General features: G+C 38.1%; 1 protein-coding gene across 1 annotated transcript in view; it reads left to right on the top strand.

Moving 5' to 3' along the window:
* The window catches only part of LOC107562376 (serine/threonine-protein phosphatase 2A 55 kDa regulatory subunit B beta isoform-like), a 45,256-nt gene that overhangs the window by 22,037 nt on the left and 5,070 nt on the right, over positions 1-18,149 (top strand). The window contains exons 2-4 of the mRNA XM_016247006.1: positions 12,476-12,573; positions 14,370-14,535; positions 15,058-15,170. Coding sequence (XP_016102492.1) covers positions 12,476-12,573; positions 14,370-14,535; positions 15,058-15,170 — 377 coding nt within the window. The remainder of the gene's footprint in view (positions 1-12,475; positions 12,574-14,369; positions 14,536-15,057; positions 15,171-18,149) is intronic.

Here is an 18,149-nt window from a genome sequence, read left to right as displayed (position 1 = left end):
TTTTCAAAAACCACAATGGACCAACACCAGCAGATGACATTGCACCCCAAATCATCACATACTGTGGAAACTTAACACTGGACTTCAAGCAACTTGGGCTATGAGCTTCTCCACCCTTCCTCCAGACTCTAGGACCTCGGTTTCCAAATGAAATTCAAAACTTGCTCTCATCTGAAAAGAGGGCTTTGGACCACTGGGCAACAGTCCAGTTCTTCTTCTCCTTAGCCCAGGTAAGACGCCTCTCTGTGGTTCTGTGGTTCAGGAGTGGCTTACGACAACTGTAGCCAAATTCCTTGACACGTCTGTGTGTGGTGGCTCTTGACCCCAGCCTCAGTCCATTCCTTGTGAAGTTCACTCAAATTCTTGAATCGATTTTGCTTGACAATCCTCATAAGACTGCGGTTCTCTCACAGCACTCTGTGAACAGCCAGTTTCTTTGGCAATTAATGTTTGTGGCTTACCCTCCTTGTGAAGGGTGTCAGTGATTGTCTTCTGGACAACTGTCAGTTCAGCAGTCTTCCCCATGATTGTGTAGCCTAGTGAACCAAACTGAGAGGCCATTTTGAAGGCTCAGGAAACCTTTGCAGGTGTTTTGAGTTGATTAGCTGATTGGCATGTCACCATATTCTAATTTGTTGAGATAGTGAATTGGTGGGTTTTTGTTAAATGTGAGCCAAAATCATCACAATTAAAAGAACCAAAGACTTAAACTACTTCAGTCTGTGTGCATTGAATTTATTTAATACACGAGTTTCACAATTTGAGTTGAATTACTGAAATAAATGAACTTTTCCACGACATTCTAATTTATTGAGATGCACCTGTAGTTAATGGAGTTGTTGTGTGCTGAAATTGGTGGTGTGCACAGTATAAATTTGCCATGCCTTGAGGGCATCTAATCCCATTTCCTTTTCTATGTGTAATCTTTGTTTCTACATTGTACCAAGTGTTATTTTTTCCACAAATGGTTCACAGTCCTCTCTGCCGCTGCCTTGTAATGTCCTTGTTTAAAATAGCTGTGCAGTTCATCCGTAGGGAGGACGCAGCACAGAGCGGCCCAGCGGGGGTGACCCTGCCACTCTAACCCCTACAACACAATTTACACCCCCATGCTCTCACATCAGGGAATAATGACATGCATCATCCTACATGGGCCTGGTGCTATTATTCAAGAGACAGAGAGAGTGACAGACACCCAGCGGGGGTGACCCTGCCACTCTAACCCCTACAACACAATTTGCACCCCCATGCTCTCACATCAGGGAATAATGACATGCATCATCCTACATGGGCCTGGTGCTATTATTCAAGAGACAGAGAGAGTGACAGACAGACAGACAGACAGACAGACTGCATCAGTAGTGGTTGCCAACACAAACGGCCCCAGGCTACACTTTAAGACTTTAATCATAAAGAGAAATATTTCTCCAGCCCAAAGGGCTCCATTTATAATTCAGAGGGAAACAGTGAGGCACTAATGTTGTTCCCCGGTGTCAGACTGAGTGCAAGAGGAGGACAAACAGCGAGGGGCCAGTCGCATTAAACATTCAACTGCTGTCAAACTCGGATTGAGGTTTTTATTGAGGGATGTAGTTAATGAAGCATGAGGAGAAATTTAAACTCATCAACTAAAGAATGACTTAGGCTGATGATACCCAGGGAAACTTTTTGAGCAATGTTGCCGTCAACAGGCAACCAGGTGAGACACAGGGCCCACGACCGATCTGAAGTATCCAGATAGAAATTTGTTACCTATCCTCAATGGGAAAGTGCCCAAGCAACATTGATCAAAAAAAGTTGCCCCGTGTATCATCAGCCTTAGGTTTCATCTGTATATAGACAGCCTTGGTACACCCTACATAGGCAGCAATTATAACACACATATAAACGGGAGACTCAACTCATGTTGTATTACATTAGGATGTTGCTAAGCTAACAGCACAATATTTGAATGTGCCTAATACAGTACACACAAATACAGGGTAAAATTATCATCTTTTTCTAGAATTTATTTAGATGTAAATTTTCTATCAGTACTTTTCAGTAAAGAATGTATAAGCATAAAGCATATATGCATAAATATAATCAACATTTCTCCCGCTTTCTCCACCATCTTGACTGACTATGCAAAGTTCATTGCAATGCATTGCAAGTGATGCAATGCAATTTATAGCTTGGCCAAAAAATTGCAGCTTAGCCAAAATGAGGTATTCTAAAAAGCAAAATATGATTGCTTCCAACCTTTTAGAATAGGCTTGCATCTAGGTACACTACCGTTTACCAGTTTTGAAACAACAAAAACCCACCATTTCACTATCTCAATAAATTAGAATACTTCATAAGACCAATAAAAAAACATTTTTAGTGAATTGTTGGCCTTCTGGAAAGTATGTTCATTTACTGTACATGTACTCAATACTTGGTAGGGGCTCCTTTTGCTTTAATTACTGCCTCAATTCGGCGTGGCATGGAGGTGATCAGTTTGTGGCACTGCTGAGGTGGTATGGAAGCCCAGGTTTCTTTGACAGTGGCCTTCAGCTCATCTGCATTTTTTGGTCTCTTGTTTCTCATTTTCCTCTTGACAATACCCCATAGATTCTCTATGGGGTTCAGGTCTGGTGAGTTTGCTGGCCAGTCAAGCACACCAACACCATGGTCATTTAACCAACTTTTGGTGCTTTTGGCAGTGTGGGCAGGTGCCAAATCCTGCTGGAAAATGAAATCAGCATCTTCAAAAAGCTGGTCAGCAGAAGGAAGCATGAAGTGCTCCAAAATTTCTTGGTAAACGGGTGCAGTGACGTTGGTTTTCAAAAAACACAATGGACCAACACCAGCAGATGACATTGCACCCCAAATCATCACAGACTGTGGAAACTTAACATTGGACTTCAAGCAACTTGGGCTATGAGCTTCTCCACCCTTCCTCCAGACTCTAGGACCTTGGTTTCCAAATGAAATACAAAACTTGCTCTCATCTGAAAAGAGGACTTTGGACCACTGGGCAACAGTCCAGTTCTTCTTCTCCTTAGCCCAGGTAAGATGCCTCTGATGTTGTCTGTGGTTCAGGAGTGGCTTAACAAGAGGAATACGACAACTGTAGCCAAATTCCTTGACACGTCTGTGTGTGGTGGCTCTTGATGCCTTGACCCCAGCCTCAGTCCATTCCTTGTGAAGTTCACTCAAATTTTTGAATCGATTTTGCTTGACAATCCTCATAAGGCTGCGGTTCTCTCGGTTGGTTGTGCATCTTTTTCTTCCACACTTTTTCCTTCCACTCAACTTTCTGTTAACATGCTTGGATACAGCACTCTGTGAACAGCCCGCTTCTTTGGCAATGAATGTTTGTGGCTTACCCTCCTTGTGAAGGGTGTCAATGATTGTCTTCTGGACAACTGTCTGATCAGCAGTCTTCCCCATGATTGTGTAGCCTAGTGGACCAAACTGAGAGACCATTTTGAAGGCTCAGGAAACCTTTGCAGGTGTTTTGTGTTGATTAGCTGATTGGCATGTCACCATATTCTAATTTGTTGAGAGGGATTTTGTTAAATGTGAGCCCAAATCATCACAATTAAAAGAACCAAAGACTTAAACTACTTCAGTCTGTGTGCATTGAATTTATTTAATACACGAGTTTCACAATTTGAGTTGAATTACTGAAATAAATGAACTTTTCCACGACATTCTAATTTATTGAGATGCACCTGTAGTTAATGGAGTTGTTGTGTGCTGAAATTGGTGGTGTGCACAGTATAAATTTGCCATGCCTTGAGGGCATCTAATCCCATTTCCTTTTCTATGTGTAATCTTTGTTTCTACATTGTACCAAGTGTTATTTTTTCCACAAATGGTTCACAGTCCTCTCTGCCGCTGCCTTGTAATGTCCTTGTTTAAAATAGCTGTGCAGTTCATCCGTAGGGAGGACGCAGCACAGAGCGGCCCAGCGGGGGTGACCCTGCCACTCTAACCCCTACAACACAATTTGCACCCCCATGCTCTCACATCAGGGAATAATGACATGCATCATCCTACATGGGCCTGGTGCTATTATTCAAGAGACAGAGAGAGTGACAGACAGACAGACAGACTGCATCAGTAGAGGTTGCCAACACAAACGGCCCCAGGCTACACTTTAAGACTTTAATCATAAAGAGAAATATTTCTCCAGCCCAAAGGGCTCCATTTATAATTCAGAGGGAAACAGTGAGGCACTAATGTTGTTCCCCGGTGTCAGACTGAGTGCAAGAGGAGGACAAACAGCGAGGGGCCAGTCGCATTAAACATTCAACTGCTGTCAAACTCGGATTGAGGTTTTTATTGAGGGATGTAGTTAATGAAGCATGAGGAGAAATTTAAACTAATCAACTAAAGAATGACTTAGGCTGATGATACCCAGGGAAACTTTTTGAGCAATGTTGGCGTCAACGGGCAACCAGGTGAGACACAGGGCCCACGACCGATCTGAAGTATCCAGATAGAAATTTGTTACCTATCCTCAATGGGAAAGTGCCCAAGCAACATTGATAAAAAAAAGTTGCCCCGTGTATCATCAGCCTTAGGTTTCATCTGTATATAGACAGCCTTGGTACACCCTACATAGGCAGCAATTATAACACACATATAAACGGGAGACTCAACTCATGTTGTATTACATTAGGATGTTGCTAAGCTAACAGCACAATATTTGAATGTGCCTAATACAGTACACACAAATACAGGGTAAAATTATCATCTTTTTCTAGAATTTATTTAGATGTAAATTTTCTATCAGTACTTTTCAGTAAAGAATGTATAAGCATAAAGCATATATGCATAAATATAATCAACATTTCTCCCGCTTTCTCCACCATCTTGACTGACTATGCAAAGTTCATTGCAATGCATTGCAAGTGATGCAATGCAATTTATAGCTTGGCCAAAAAATTGCAGCTTAGCCAAAATGAGGTATTCTAAAAAGCAAAATATGATTGCTTCCAACCTTTTAGAATAGGCTTGCATCTAGGTACACTACCGTTTACCAGTTTTGAAACGAATGAATAATTTCATTAAGCAATGACACAATGTTACAAAAAGTTTGAACTTTGTATTCAACAAAAATCCAGAAAAATCAGTTTTCACAAAAATACTAAGCTGTAAATTCTAAATAAAACGGTTTGTTAAGATTAATAATAATAATAAATGTTTCTTGAGCAGCAAATCAGCATATTAGAATGATTTCTGAAGGATCGTGTGACACTGAAGACTGGAGTAATGATACTGAAAATTCAGCTTTGCATCACAGGAATAAATTAAATTTTTGAATTTATTAACATTGCTATTTTAAATTGTACAAATATTTCACAATATTACGGTTTTATTGTATAAATATTGTATTTATTGTTTTGATTAAATAAATGCAGCCTTGATAAGCATAAGAGATTTTATATTTTACAATCCCAATGTACTCCTTTTTAGAATCCTGGCAATGAGATGCACTAAATGTAAATGAGGTACTGTAAACACACACACAGTCGGTCTCTTTTCTTATGTTTTCTGTGGTGTCCTACAGCTTCAGTTCTCCACATCTGTAGTTAAATTATGTATCTGTTAATGATGTGTGAAATTCAAACCAGTTCCCCCGCTCGACGTTCAGCCCCCTACATGCGGCCTTTCTCTCTGCTCTTTCTCCCAGACACATGTACAACACATATTCACCCTCCCCTCCCATTCCCTGGAGGCCTGCACCACCTCTCTCTCTCCCATTTCCACAGGGCATTTTTCCAAGAAATAAGGTTAATTAGCTTTTTTGGGGGCCTCAGTCTCTCTCTCTGTGCTGTGGTTGGATGCAGGCAGCGCCATGACTGTGTGTATCAGGGAGTCAGTGACATTGTTGTCGATCGGCAGGTGGTCAAGCTTATTATAACCAGCTCAAATCACACCCACGTCTGTTGAAATTGGTCCAGACCTGCCTCATTCAGCAGCGGGTCAAAGGCAAGTCTTTATTCCACTGCCTTTAAAACCACCAGACATTGACTTAAAGCAAGTCGATGGAGTCATCCATCGATACAATCCAGACACGTTAACAAAACAGCAGGCGCTGTCTACCTCATGTTGTTTTGTTTGCTGTTCTGGCTGTAAAGTAAAGATTCATCGATCAATATGATTTGATACTCATGCTGAACAATCAAAAGAAAAAGAAGGAACATCAAAAACTGCCTGTGTTTACTCTGTGATATTAATTTAACAGTAAATCTAAGCTATTATGACTGTACAATATATGGTTAGCTTTCACAACAGAACCCTATTGCAATCATTCTACACAGCTTTTGGCCAGCAGTTTAATCTACAGCCTAGAAAACAAGGCAGCAATACATAGAGTGTGAATATGGGGAATGTTCTGGATACAGATCCATGAAAATTTAATTATCAAGCCAGATCTGGGCACACTTGACCAGTCTCGCATACAGTCTTTAATTTGCGGGGGAAGTTCAGTGTGCGTGTTGTACAGTGTAGAAGAAATTTAAAGGAATAGTGCAATAGTGCAGTGAAAATTCTGTCATTGCTTTCTTACTTAGCTTCATTGATGATCAATCTTGCATGGGTTTTCACCTTGCGCAAAACTAAAAATGAAAGTGAATGATAATCTTCAGCTTCAAAAATTACATAAAAGCATCATAAATAAACACAACATGTGAATATGTGTATGAATGATAAATCATAATGATATTATTGAATTTATAGAAATACACACTTGTTTTTATATACACTACTGTTTAAAAGTTTGGGATCTGTTCAATTTTTATTGTTTTGAAAGAAGTCTCTTATGCTCACCAAAGTTGCAATTATTTGATCAAAAATACAGTAAAATTATTCCTGTGATGATGACAATGAATTTTCCAATCTCCAGTGTCACGTGATCCTTCAGAAATCATTGCTGCTCAAGAAATATTTCCTATTATTATGAGTATTATCATAATATTTCCTATTATTAGAAAGTTTAAAAAACTGAATTTATTTGAAAAAAAACAAAAACTTTGTAACTTTTTATCAATTTAATGAAACCTTGCTGAATAAAAGTATTAATTAAAATTATATATATATAAAATATAAAATTATATATGTATATAAATGACCATTTGTGTAAGAAACCACATATTTGGCATCTGCATCAGAGACGTAAAACCTGGTGTAACCTGTTTTTTTGCATAAATGTGGGGAATCAAGAGCTGTGGTGGATGTTTTTTCAGTAAATAATGACATAAATGTGGGTCTGTTTTTCACTAAAATCTATTGTATGCATGTGTGGAATACTATTATGGTTGTTTTTGAGTCTGATGTCATCCGTCCCCATTCGCTCTTATTTTATAGAAAAGAGCAGCATGTTCATCTCGTATAAAGAAAGTCATGTGGGTGCTTAAATGAAGACCGAAATTTCATTTTTTAGTGAACTAACCCTTTAATCTGTCCCATAAAATGTTGTTGCACACTGTTTGCTTAAATCAATCTAGCATTCTGAATAGATGTTAAACATATCTGAAGACAGATACGTTAAGGCAGCTGTAATCCTCTTTTACTGGTTGATCCTTTGAGGTGCTGAACTCAGCAAAAGGGCTCTAATCTCACAGACATGTAACTGTGCATTACAACACAGTGCTCTATCAGGTCCTGTGATAACTGCAGATTCCATGCAGACATGCTTCCATACAGGATTTACACACAATCATTTCATTTTGGCTTAACTTCAAAACAAGCATTGATTTTGTGTTTTGGAAATGATTGGATGTTCTTTAGCCCGAGACTGGCTCAGCAGACTCTGACTGACCTACTTTTCCACGACCCAGTCTCTCTCTTATGTTTCAGACAGCTGTGCTATGCTCTTGACTGTTTGTGAGGGCTGACGGCAGAAGCTACACTTTAAAACGGATTCCACTTGTTTTTCCTCCCAATCTTTGTTGACCTGCTGTCCCCTTTTACTGCATAGTGGCATTTAACATCTTGATATGGTGCATCATCTTGATCTCATTCTCATTTCGTCTTTGTGAAGGCAAAGAAAATCAATGTGTAAATCAATATAAGCTAAGAGTGACTATATTAGACTTTGTTCTAGCGATGTTCTTAGTATGCTCTGAACAGTAGGATATTACACACCGACTGTGCTCAGAATGGAATGCTAGCATACTGCTTACTCCATACTGCGGAGAGTATACTGCATACAGCTTACCCTTTGTCAAAAATAGCATGTGAAACAGTATGTATTACATAATACTAAATATTCTACACTGTAAAAAAATATTTTCTGGAAGTTTACAAGATTTCACATTTAATTTAATTATTTTTGTTCATGTTTGTGAAATGTAGCAATTTTTGATATTAAGCTGTTTAAGTCAAAACAGAAATGTTAAAACTCGTGGTTAACATAAAAAAATATATATATATACATACTGTGCACATTATACATACTGCTGAAATGGTATGGGTAGTATGCTAATATGCCATTCCGAACATTATATTGGTGCTATTTCCCATGATGCCTTTGTGATGGGAACGCCATGATCATACATGCTCAAGAGCTGCCGGGACTGCTGGGATTAGACAGGTTGGCACGGTAACCCACTTTATGGTGTGTGAGTAATGAGAGCGGCTGCAAATTACAGTATGAGAGAGATCCGTTCTTTCCCAGAAGCACTATGGGTATATGAGACCCTGACCTTTGACCCTGCTGTTGCTGACGTGGGTGCCCGCAGGATTTATTGACTGCACTCTGTAATGCATTGCCCACTTTATTTGTCATAGGCAGCTAAGCATAAAGACATTCAAAATAGATGACTATAACCTAGGACACTAGACCTGAATTCTGATTCCCTCTAAATCTCACAAAAAAAAACAATGTTCCATGTTCCAACCCAAAAGAAAGAAATAAGAAATTATATTATATTTATATTTTGTTTAAAGAAAAGCTTTAAGAGAATTCTCCCCCCCCTTCTCCCCCCCCCCCCCCCTCTTACAGACTGTCATTATGAATGCATCCAGACTTTTTTGGGGTTGATTCCTATTAGATTTTAAGGTGGAAAAAAACTATAATATATAAAGGATTTTTTAAATTAAATTAAATGAACATAAATTACATATGAATAAGCGTAAATTAAAAGCTATAATACTATTATTCGCTTCACAGTAATGAGAATTCGTTATTTACAGTATTTTTATGAAATCATGGTATTGAGAATTTGTCATGAAAATAATATTGCAGTGCACAAAAAATCCCTACTGTATATACTTAAAATAAGCTTCTTCTTTTTTCAGAGTTAAATGTGATTGTGAACATATTTTTGTGAGATTCACCCACACCTCTACTGTTCTTCAGTGAGTCACTGAAGTAAGTTAAATAGGGACATCAAATTGTGAAATACCTTTTTCCTGGATATTTCCTTGTCAAACAGTAACTCACAAGGGAACGCTGGACTACAGGGCCTTGAAGTAGCTTTTATGAAATCACTCTCTCTTTCTGAGTCAACAGACGAACACTCCCCACTCTCGCTCTGTGTTTTCTTTCTCTATTTCCATTTCCTTCTCTGCTGTCCCATTTATCCTTGAGTGTAAGATGAGGAATAACATGTCTGTAATTGAGCAAACTCATTAAAACATTGCCATCAGTTTTCTCCATCTCAGACTGCAGTATGCTAATGTGTTTATAATGAGAGAAAGGCCTGCGTTATTGCCAAGCAGAGGGTGTACAGTCAGGTGCACCTCAACGATTGATGAAACGTTGCTGCATCTAAGAGCTGCTTCTGTATCTTCACCTTATGTGACATCCAACTCTTTTCAGGAAGCTTTGCTGAGTCTTTTTAAAAGCCGCTCACTGTTGAAAAACAAAGAACAGAAGATAATTAGTAAATGAATAAAATGTGCTGTGTGGTCATAACTGTAATGACTATTCTCTAACTCACCCTCCCTCAAGAAGCAGGGGTTTCATAGTCTTGTTCTGTGCACACAAAGATAAGAAATAGAGCATCCAGATCAATGGGCTTAGACAGTGAATATCTGCTTTATTTAGGCAAGGAAATGACAGATCTTTATGCCGACTGCTGGACAATGCAGTAATCATTTAGTAACATGCCTGTAAAATAGCCCTATAATACAATATGATTAAAATCAAAATTCAAAAAAATTTATTTAATTAAAAAAATACACAAAACTAAACATTATAGATATTACATTAATATCTAAAAATGACACTAAAATTACATTGACTCTCATAGTATGGGAAAACAACAAGCATCACAATGTACAGTAAGAAAGAATGTGCCGTTGTGAACAAATCATACTGTTCCTCAGCTATTTGTGACCATATTTCAGGACTGTGTCAGCATTCAGCAGCCATATTCAAAAATAGCCAACATTTTCTCTGTTTCTCCCCCACTGTGCTATTGACCGGCATCAGATGCTGTAAACCACACATTCAGGCTGTTTAACATATGCAGCAAAGTCTTTCAGTCAAATGTAGCACAAGAGTAATGGAAGGGATATCCATGGCAACTACTTCCTCCCGTTTTCAATTCAGCAAGTAATAAATCCATTGAGGGTGTGTGGGTTCTCAAAAATTTTTTTTAAAAATTTGAAGCACGCTTTCCTACTTGTTACATCTCAACCCCTTCGTCTTTCATAAGCAGATTCCACTAAAGACACACCATCTATGAAAGCAAGTCTGTAGATTTCTGTATGCAGAACAATACAGAATCAAGCAAGCAATGTGATCTGCTGTTTTGAGCTCATCACCCTTTAAACAAATGCATCTTTTTGAGGAAGATAAAAGAAGATTCCTTAAAGGTAGGAAACCCTCCTACAGATGTAAGTAGCCTAGACTCTTGAGGTTCAGAAACATTTGGTTGAAGCATTTGTGGTGTTTTGATCACTATTGCTCACTTTGTATGCCTGGAAAGGATGAAAGACTGTTTTTGGTAGAAGAATTTACTTCTCTTTCTGTGTGTAGCAGCATTATAATCAGTCTTCTAGACTGATTTATTAGATGTCTCGAGCTAATCCTGTCGTATGTAAATTGTGTGGCAGTTTCTGTCCTCAGCGGGCGAATCCCGTGGATTTAGTGTTGAACGTGAAGGATGTTGTGTATTTCTGTGTCAGATGATAATGAATGGAAGGAAAATCACAGTCGGAGGAGGGGAGCGTCGGCTCTCTCTGGAGGGGCGGAGAATTCAGAGCTGTCCATGCTGCGGCAATGGCAGCTCTTGCTTTCTTTATCTGTTTAAGTGCACTGAATGTTTTTTCAGCCTTCTGGTTTGATCCAGCGATCCCATGAAATGATTTCGAGGGATTATTTTATGTATTTGTATGCACAAAAACGTTAATACTTTTCCTAAGTCTCTTTTAACCTATTTTCTCACAAATGTGGGGCACTAGAACACCTTTCTTCCGATTGGTATTGACAGCTAAAAGAGGCAGATTTTAAGCATGTGCATGCTTTTAACGTATGCAGATGGAGGACTAATTGCTGTTTTCCTGCAAATCACATGTTGTTTGACTAACAAATGCATTTGTGGAAGCTTTTAATTCTGCTGTTATTAATAGATTAGACAAAGCTTATTATTTATTGCGTTTTGGTATTGCACAACACAATGGCCCTGTCTGAATAATATATATCTTGTTATAAGAATACTGTGGAGCAGACCTGAGAATAATTGTCCTATAAATTGATATAAAATGAAATAGTTCACTGAATAATCAATTACCTTCATGTTTCTTCCCTGTATGAAGTTTAGTAGAATGTTCATGCTGGCAACGGTCATACAATAGCTTTGTGTGAAGAAAAAAAACAGATATTTAAGATGTTAGAAATTGGTCAACTTTTCTTTCATTGCAACTCTCAAACGTCCAGTCAAGGCATTTTTATTTGTACATAAGGTCTGATGTCAATGGTGCCAAACATTGTTTTTAATTTTTAATGTCTTGTAACCAATTGCAACAGACCAAATGTGAACACATGCATATGATGTGTGTTGTTCTCTGAATGTAGGCACGCAGCATGCAATATCATCCCTTATAGTTATAATAATAATTATAATGACTTATAATTACCAGCCAAAGGAGTGTGGATTTAGTTGTATACATAAACCTATTACACAGCTGTCTTACTTAATTCTAATTGAGCAAGCATTCTGAGGTTAAATATTTTTTTATGATGTTAAACTGTATAATTGACCGAATTCTTACCTTCAATTTTCCTATTACTCAACAGTCTCTTTTTTGTTATGCAATAAAATTATTTACACTCAAATCAATATTTGATGTCCATTTCTTTGTTTAGTACGTAGCTGTGTAATAAGTGGCATAATGTACAGTGAGCCAGTCATTAACCTCCAAATAAACCTCTTCAGAGAGATACAAGATCGACTATTTTACGATAATGACCAGCTGACTGTACATTATCCATTAAAAAGAGTGTTAAGTCTTGTATACATAAAGGCTCTCTTGTGTTCTGTTGCAGCTGACATCATCTCTACTGTGGAGTTCAACTCTACTGGAGAGCTCTTGGCCACGGGAGACAAGGGAGGAAGAGTTGTGGTTTTTCAAAGGGAACAAGAGGTAAGATAAAACCATGAAATCTGTCATATGCCTTCATTCCTGTAAACAAGAGCGCCATACAGCACGACAGCAGGTCAATAAAATCAGTGCTTTTTTTACTGTGTGAGCAGAAACCACAGAGCCGCACCCTGTAACACAACTTCCTGTGGCCTTTAACAGGGTTTCAATAGACACACAATGGTAACACAGGAGAGGTCTCTATAAACCTCAGGTGCATATGCTCAGGCATGAAGCTTTTTTTTTCATGTGTTTTGGGGAAGCTTAGAAGTTAACAATTCTGTCATGATTTACTCACCCTCATGTCACTCCAAACCTGTATGACTCTCTTTCTTCTGTGGAACATAAAAAAACACTTTTTGGTAAACTGTTTGGTAGAACTTTTTATATACTGTATAATTATCCAATGATACTTTAGTTGTATTTTTCTGGGACAAAAACAATGACATAAAAAAAAACACACACCTGATTGATTCAAAAACATACAGTAGTAATAAACAGCAGCATTTAAATTAATCTGAAATTAGTATGGTTACTGATGTAGCCATTTGAATCACATTTAGAAAACAATGGCAGTGACAGATGATCAGAAAGTGCAAGCTTTTTTTTTCATGTGTTTTGGGGAAGCTTAGAAGTTAACAATTCTGTCATGATTTACTCACCCTCATGTCACTCCAAACCTGTATGACTCTCTTTCTTCTGTGGAACATAAAAAAACACTTTTTGGTAAACTGTTTGGTAGAACTTTTTATATACTGTATAATTATCCAATGATACTTTAGTTGTATTTTTCTGGGACAAAAACAATGACATAAAAAAAACACACACCTGATTGATTCAAAAACATACAGTAGTAATAAACAGCAGCATTTAAATTAATCTGAAATTAGTATGGTTACTGATGTAGCCATTTGAATCACATTTAGAAAACAATGGCAGTGACAGATGATCAGAAAGTGTCCTGTTCCCACCTGAAATATTCAGCTTTAAAAGGCCTGGAATAGTATTTAGAGTTTCAAGTCAGTGAATCGTTTTTTAAATCTGTTAATTTACATAAACAGTCCAAAAGGAACCAGATTCACTGAAATAAACTGGACTTTCCAACATACTATATGAGAGAGAGAGAGAGAGCCATTTAGTAAAGCTGTGAGCAAAACAATGCATTGGTGTTTGGTCACGCTACACTGCTACTCTTTGGAAAAAGTAGCTTGTAATTGGAAAACTGTCACTACTGAACTGCTGTAACATTACACATTTTAGGTAGTTACCCCACTAATGCATGATTTTTCTGTTCAGTTCAGTTTAATCTTCCTCTAAAATAGATGAGAGAGGAACTCCTTCTGTTTACTTTAATTTACCTGCATGAGTGGTTTACACAATTATTGATTTTGATGGTTCCCAACGTGAAAACGTTCTTATTTCCTGGCTTCCATTGATTGCGAATGCATTAATGTAATAGTCCAACTGTGACCAGGAAACCTGCAATTAGCTGTTAACAGAATCAGCAGCACATTATGGGGAGTTCCCAGGCAGAAAGCTCTGCAGATTTCCACTGATCTCAGTGCTCATTATTTACAAAGTTCTACACATTCTCTATCCTTTGCGTGTTCGTTTATTATATATTTTTGACTAATTTGATTATGCTTTCCATTACCAATAAGAATGTAGCTATTTTGCCACAGATTTCCCCCCACATTTAGTAGCTATATACAAGCATAACACAACATATGCTAGTAATGAGCTACACAGGTCTTTTCAACAGAGCTTAGATGGTGATATTTCTCTCCTCTCTCCCACAGAGCAAGAACCAGCCTCACAGACGTGGGGAGTATAATGTTTACAGCACGTTTCAGAGTCACGAGCCGGAGTTTGACTACCTGAAGAGTTTAGAGATTGAGGAGAAGATCAATAAGATACGCTGGCTGCCTCAGCAGAATGCTGCCTACTTCCTGCTCTCCACCAATGGTGAGTCCACGATTGAGATCTCAATGCAGTTGCAGGGAAAGTTCACCCAAAAATTAACATTCTGTCATCATTTACTCATCACATTACTCCAAATGTGTATGACTGACTTTCTTCTGTGGAACACAAAAGAAGATATTTTGAAAGTCAGTGAGGTCCAAGCAAAATCAGACTTCACTAACAGCATTAGCCCGCAAACTAGGATCTCAGTCTTAATGTGAGCTCTTATTTATTTGTGATAGCTGCTGTCATTTTAACAAAAGATTGTTGGAACAGTAGGCAACAGCCAAGTCTTCCAATGACATCATACATCTCCCCACGTTCAGATGGTATGGCTACGGTTTACATTCTCTGTTGGTGCTGGATCTTTTCCAGCCGTGTGCCAGATTGTGTCCCACAGACTGCAAAATTTCCCACTGCCCACCTTCTTATTTTCTTCTTTCTCTCAATTTCTCTTTTTATCATGCTTTGCTTCCTTCCAAATGGTATACTAAAGCTGCTCTGTGTGTAATGGTTTATTTTCAGATAAAACTGTGAAACTGTGGAAGATCAGTGAGAGGGATAAGAGACCGGAGGGCTATAACCTGAAGGATGAAGATGGAAGAATCAGAGACCCGACCACCATCACTGCATTACGGGTTAGCATGCTTGTCTTATCACCACCTACAAATACACAATAAAGACAAGGAAATGCAAGCAAAATATGCACACTCAATATTTATTATACCTGTTCACTAGATATGTCAGAATATCTATGAATGACTCCGACAATAAACAAACAAAAAAAAAATTATATTTTGCATAAAGAAAATGAAGTTTATTTCTAAGGGCATTAATAAAATTTGCTTTGCGACATTATTTTCATGACAATTAATTACCATAATTCTCATTAACATTAAATTCTCATTAGGGTAGTATAATGTTTTTTAATTTAAATCAGCATAAATTAAACTTTGTACAATAAATACTACAATGATTTATAAATACGTTACCATTCAGCTATTATTTCATTCATTTATTTATTTTGCATTACAATAATATATATATTTTTTCCATTACAGTAATGAGAAAAAGAAATTAAAACATGTGAATGTCCTTAATTGTCATGAAAATTTTCACAGTACAGGAAATATGAATAGTCTTTAAAACAGCCTTCATTTTCTTTAAGCATAAGCTAATTTCTTAATTATTTCTTCTGATTTTAGAATTTAACATGACACAGACATGTTCTTCCAAGGTTTTGTAAGAATCACTCCTACAACTCATGTCTAAGTTTCCAGTTGTTTAGCTGACGGTAATGCATGCTGAAATCTGTAGTTAGCTTTTCTAAGAATCTGGTTTTGGAGAAGCTGAAATCGCAGATACTGTAGTTGAACAGTTACACTTCATCCTACACTGAAGTACATTTATTTCAATCTCGTAAATGGCTTGCTGCTGTTTGCTCACATTCTCACAAGAAAATCTCATTCTCTGTGTTCAGCATCAATGCTGACAAATTATGAGCTGTCAGCAACCAAAGGGGATTCATTCATAATCAAACAGCAAGGACAAAGACAGACGATAATGTGCAGTGAAGGGGCTCACAATCATTCCTCCCTCTGCTCTCCTTCTCACTCGTTCTCCACTCATCCCTCCAAATTGAATACAGATACAAAGAGGGTGCGACTCCTAGTACCCATTAATGTTTGGTGTGGTGTCTGTTTTCTGCTCCACGGCCTAATGGATTAAAGCACTCCACTCCACAAACATTGTCTGTCCGGGCAGAAGATTAGCCTGACACCGGGGTGATGGCACGGAGCGGGCGGCAATCCCATTTGGACCGTGAAATGTATGTGCGGTGGAGATGTGGAGACAGGTTTATCATGGAACTCCAGTAGTGAGGGAGGAGGGGAGGGATGAGACACATGTCATGTATTCTGGCAGTCTCTAGTGCCAGAGCTGTGATCTTACTCTTGTCTCAGTATGCGATTTTACCCCTAAGGTTTGCATTGGTCTAGTTTCTGCAGTTCACGAGCTGACGTGATACAAGATGTGACCGCCGTGCCATTTAAAGCCAGCGGTTACCTGACCTTTTATAACAATACAGCAAATCAAAATGGATTCTTGTGGTATTTTACCTACTAATGCTGTCTGTGCCATAAAAACTGAAAGCAAGGTGTTGGCCAATCCCCCATCCCCCTGCCTGTCTCAGTGGTAGACAATAAATGCGTTTTCTTATCTATTCCATGGTCTTTCGCTCTCTCCTTTCCTCCCGTGTGATCTGTTTGCTCTTTGAACTAATGTGGGACTGCTGAGCTTGGCACAGGAGGTTATTTTCCCTCAAGAGACATTAGAAACAGAGGGACCTTTCTAGATTCCACAGTTATTTTAAATGTAAAAAAGGACAGATTCCTGTAGCCAGATTTCTGAATACACTCTTAAAAAAAGGTTATTTTATTGGCATTGATGGTTCCATGAAGAACCTTTAGACTTTCCAATGCATAATATATTCTTTATAGTGGAAAAAGGTTATTTATATTGTTAAAATGTTCTTCACACCAAGAAAAAATTATTCTTTTGAGAATTATTCACTGGAAGGTCCTTATGGAACCCAAAATTTGTTCTTTTATGGAATCACAGTGAAAACTCCCCTTTGGAACCTTTATTTTTAGTTGTACTACTTGGAATAATTGTTCTGCTCAGAGCTTTACTTGCTACTAGGTCCCTCATCTTTCAAAGCGTTGATGAAAACATGGCAAATCCATTGGCTAGTTCTTCCTTAAAGACATGTATTGTACCTTTATGAAAATATCAGATGCTCATCCTAGAATCATTTTAGGTCTGCATCTTAATGCAGCTGAAACATTACAGTAGTGGTTTAAAAGCCTACAGGGTGATTTTAGAGCTATGGACTGATTTGAATGCCTCTCACATAAGGCAGAGGTGCTTCTGTGATGTGGTAATGAGTGACTCTCTTTTTGGAACGACGTGCTGCCTCTAAACATCAGCGTCAGTTAAACAGGCCGCATCTACATATTGCAATTAAGACCTGCAAGTGGGGCATTGGTGCTGTTCTGGGCACCAGCTCACAGCAGGAAGTGTAGTTCAGTGAACTTTTTAAAAATGTGTCCCGCTGGATGGTCCCAGCCCACAAAATACCAAATGCACATTGAGCACAATCATAATGGTCATTAGCCCCAGTTAGCTGTGAGGTGCTAAATATAGAACTTTAACAAAGGTTAATTGTGCATTTTTAATCAGTTCTACCAATTATTAAAGACTGCATGATATGGTTTGAGGAGTTCAGTTTTCCTCCCTTTGTTAATTAATGTATACTAGCCTTTAGTTTGCATTACAGTCCAGGATATCACACTTGATGGCTTGTACTATGGACAAAAGTGATGATACTTTTAAAATGAATAAAAACATCTACTTCCTTTGAAAAAAATATTATATATATATAATATATATATTAATAATAGTGAGAGCAAAACTCTCACTATTCTGACCTGTTGCTTAATTCAGCATTCTTTAAATAGAGTTTTGGTTTATTATGTATGTCCCAGTTCTTGCTGATGAACAACAAGAGGGTCCCTAGTGGGACAATCTTTGGATAAAGGATGACTGTGTTGTGGCGG

Source organism: Sinocyclocheilus grahami, unplaced genomic scaffold, assembly GCF_001515645.1.
Source record: "Sinocyclocheilus grahami isolate Dianchi unplaced genomic scaffold, SAMN03320097.WGS_v1.1 scaffold820.1, whole genome shotgun sequence".
In the NCBI taxonomy this organism is placed as follows: Eukaryota; Metazoa; Chordata; class Actinopteri; order Cypriniformes; family Cyprinidae; genus Sinocyclocheilus; species Sinocyclocheilus grahami.
The sequence above is the reverse complement of the archived record's forward strand: the minus strand, read 5'-3'. Positions and strand labels throughout refer to the sequence as shown.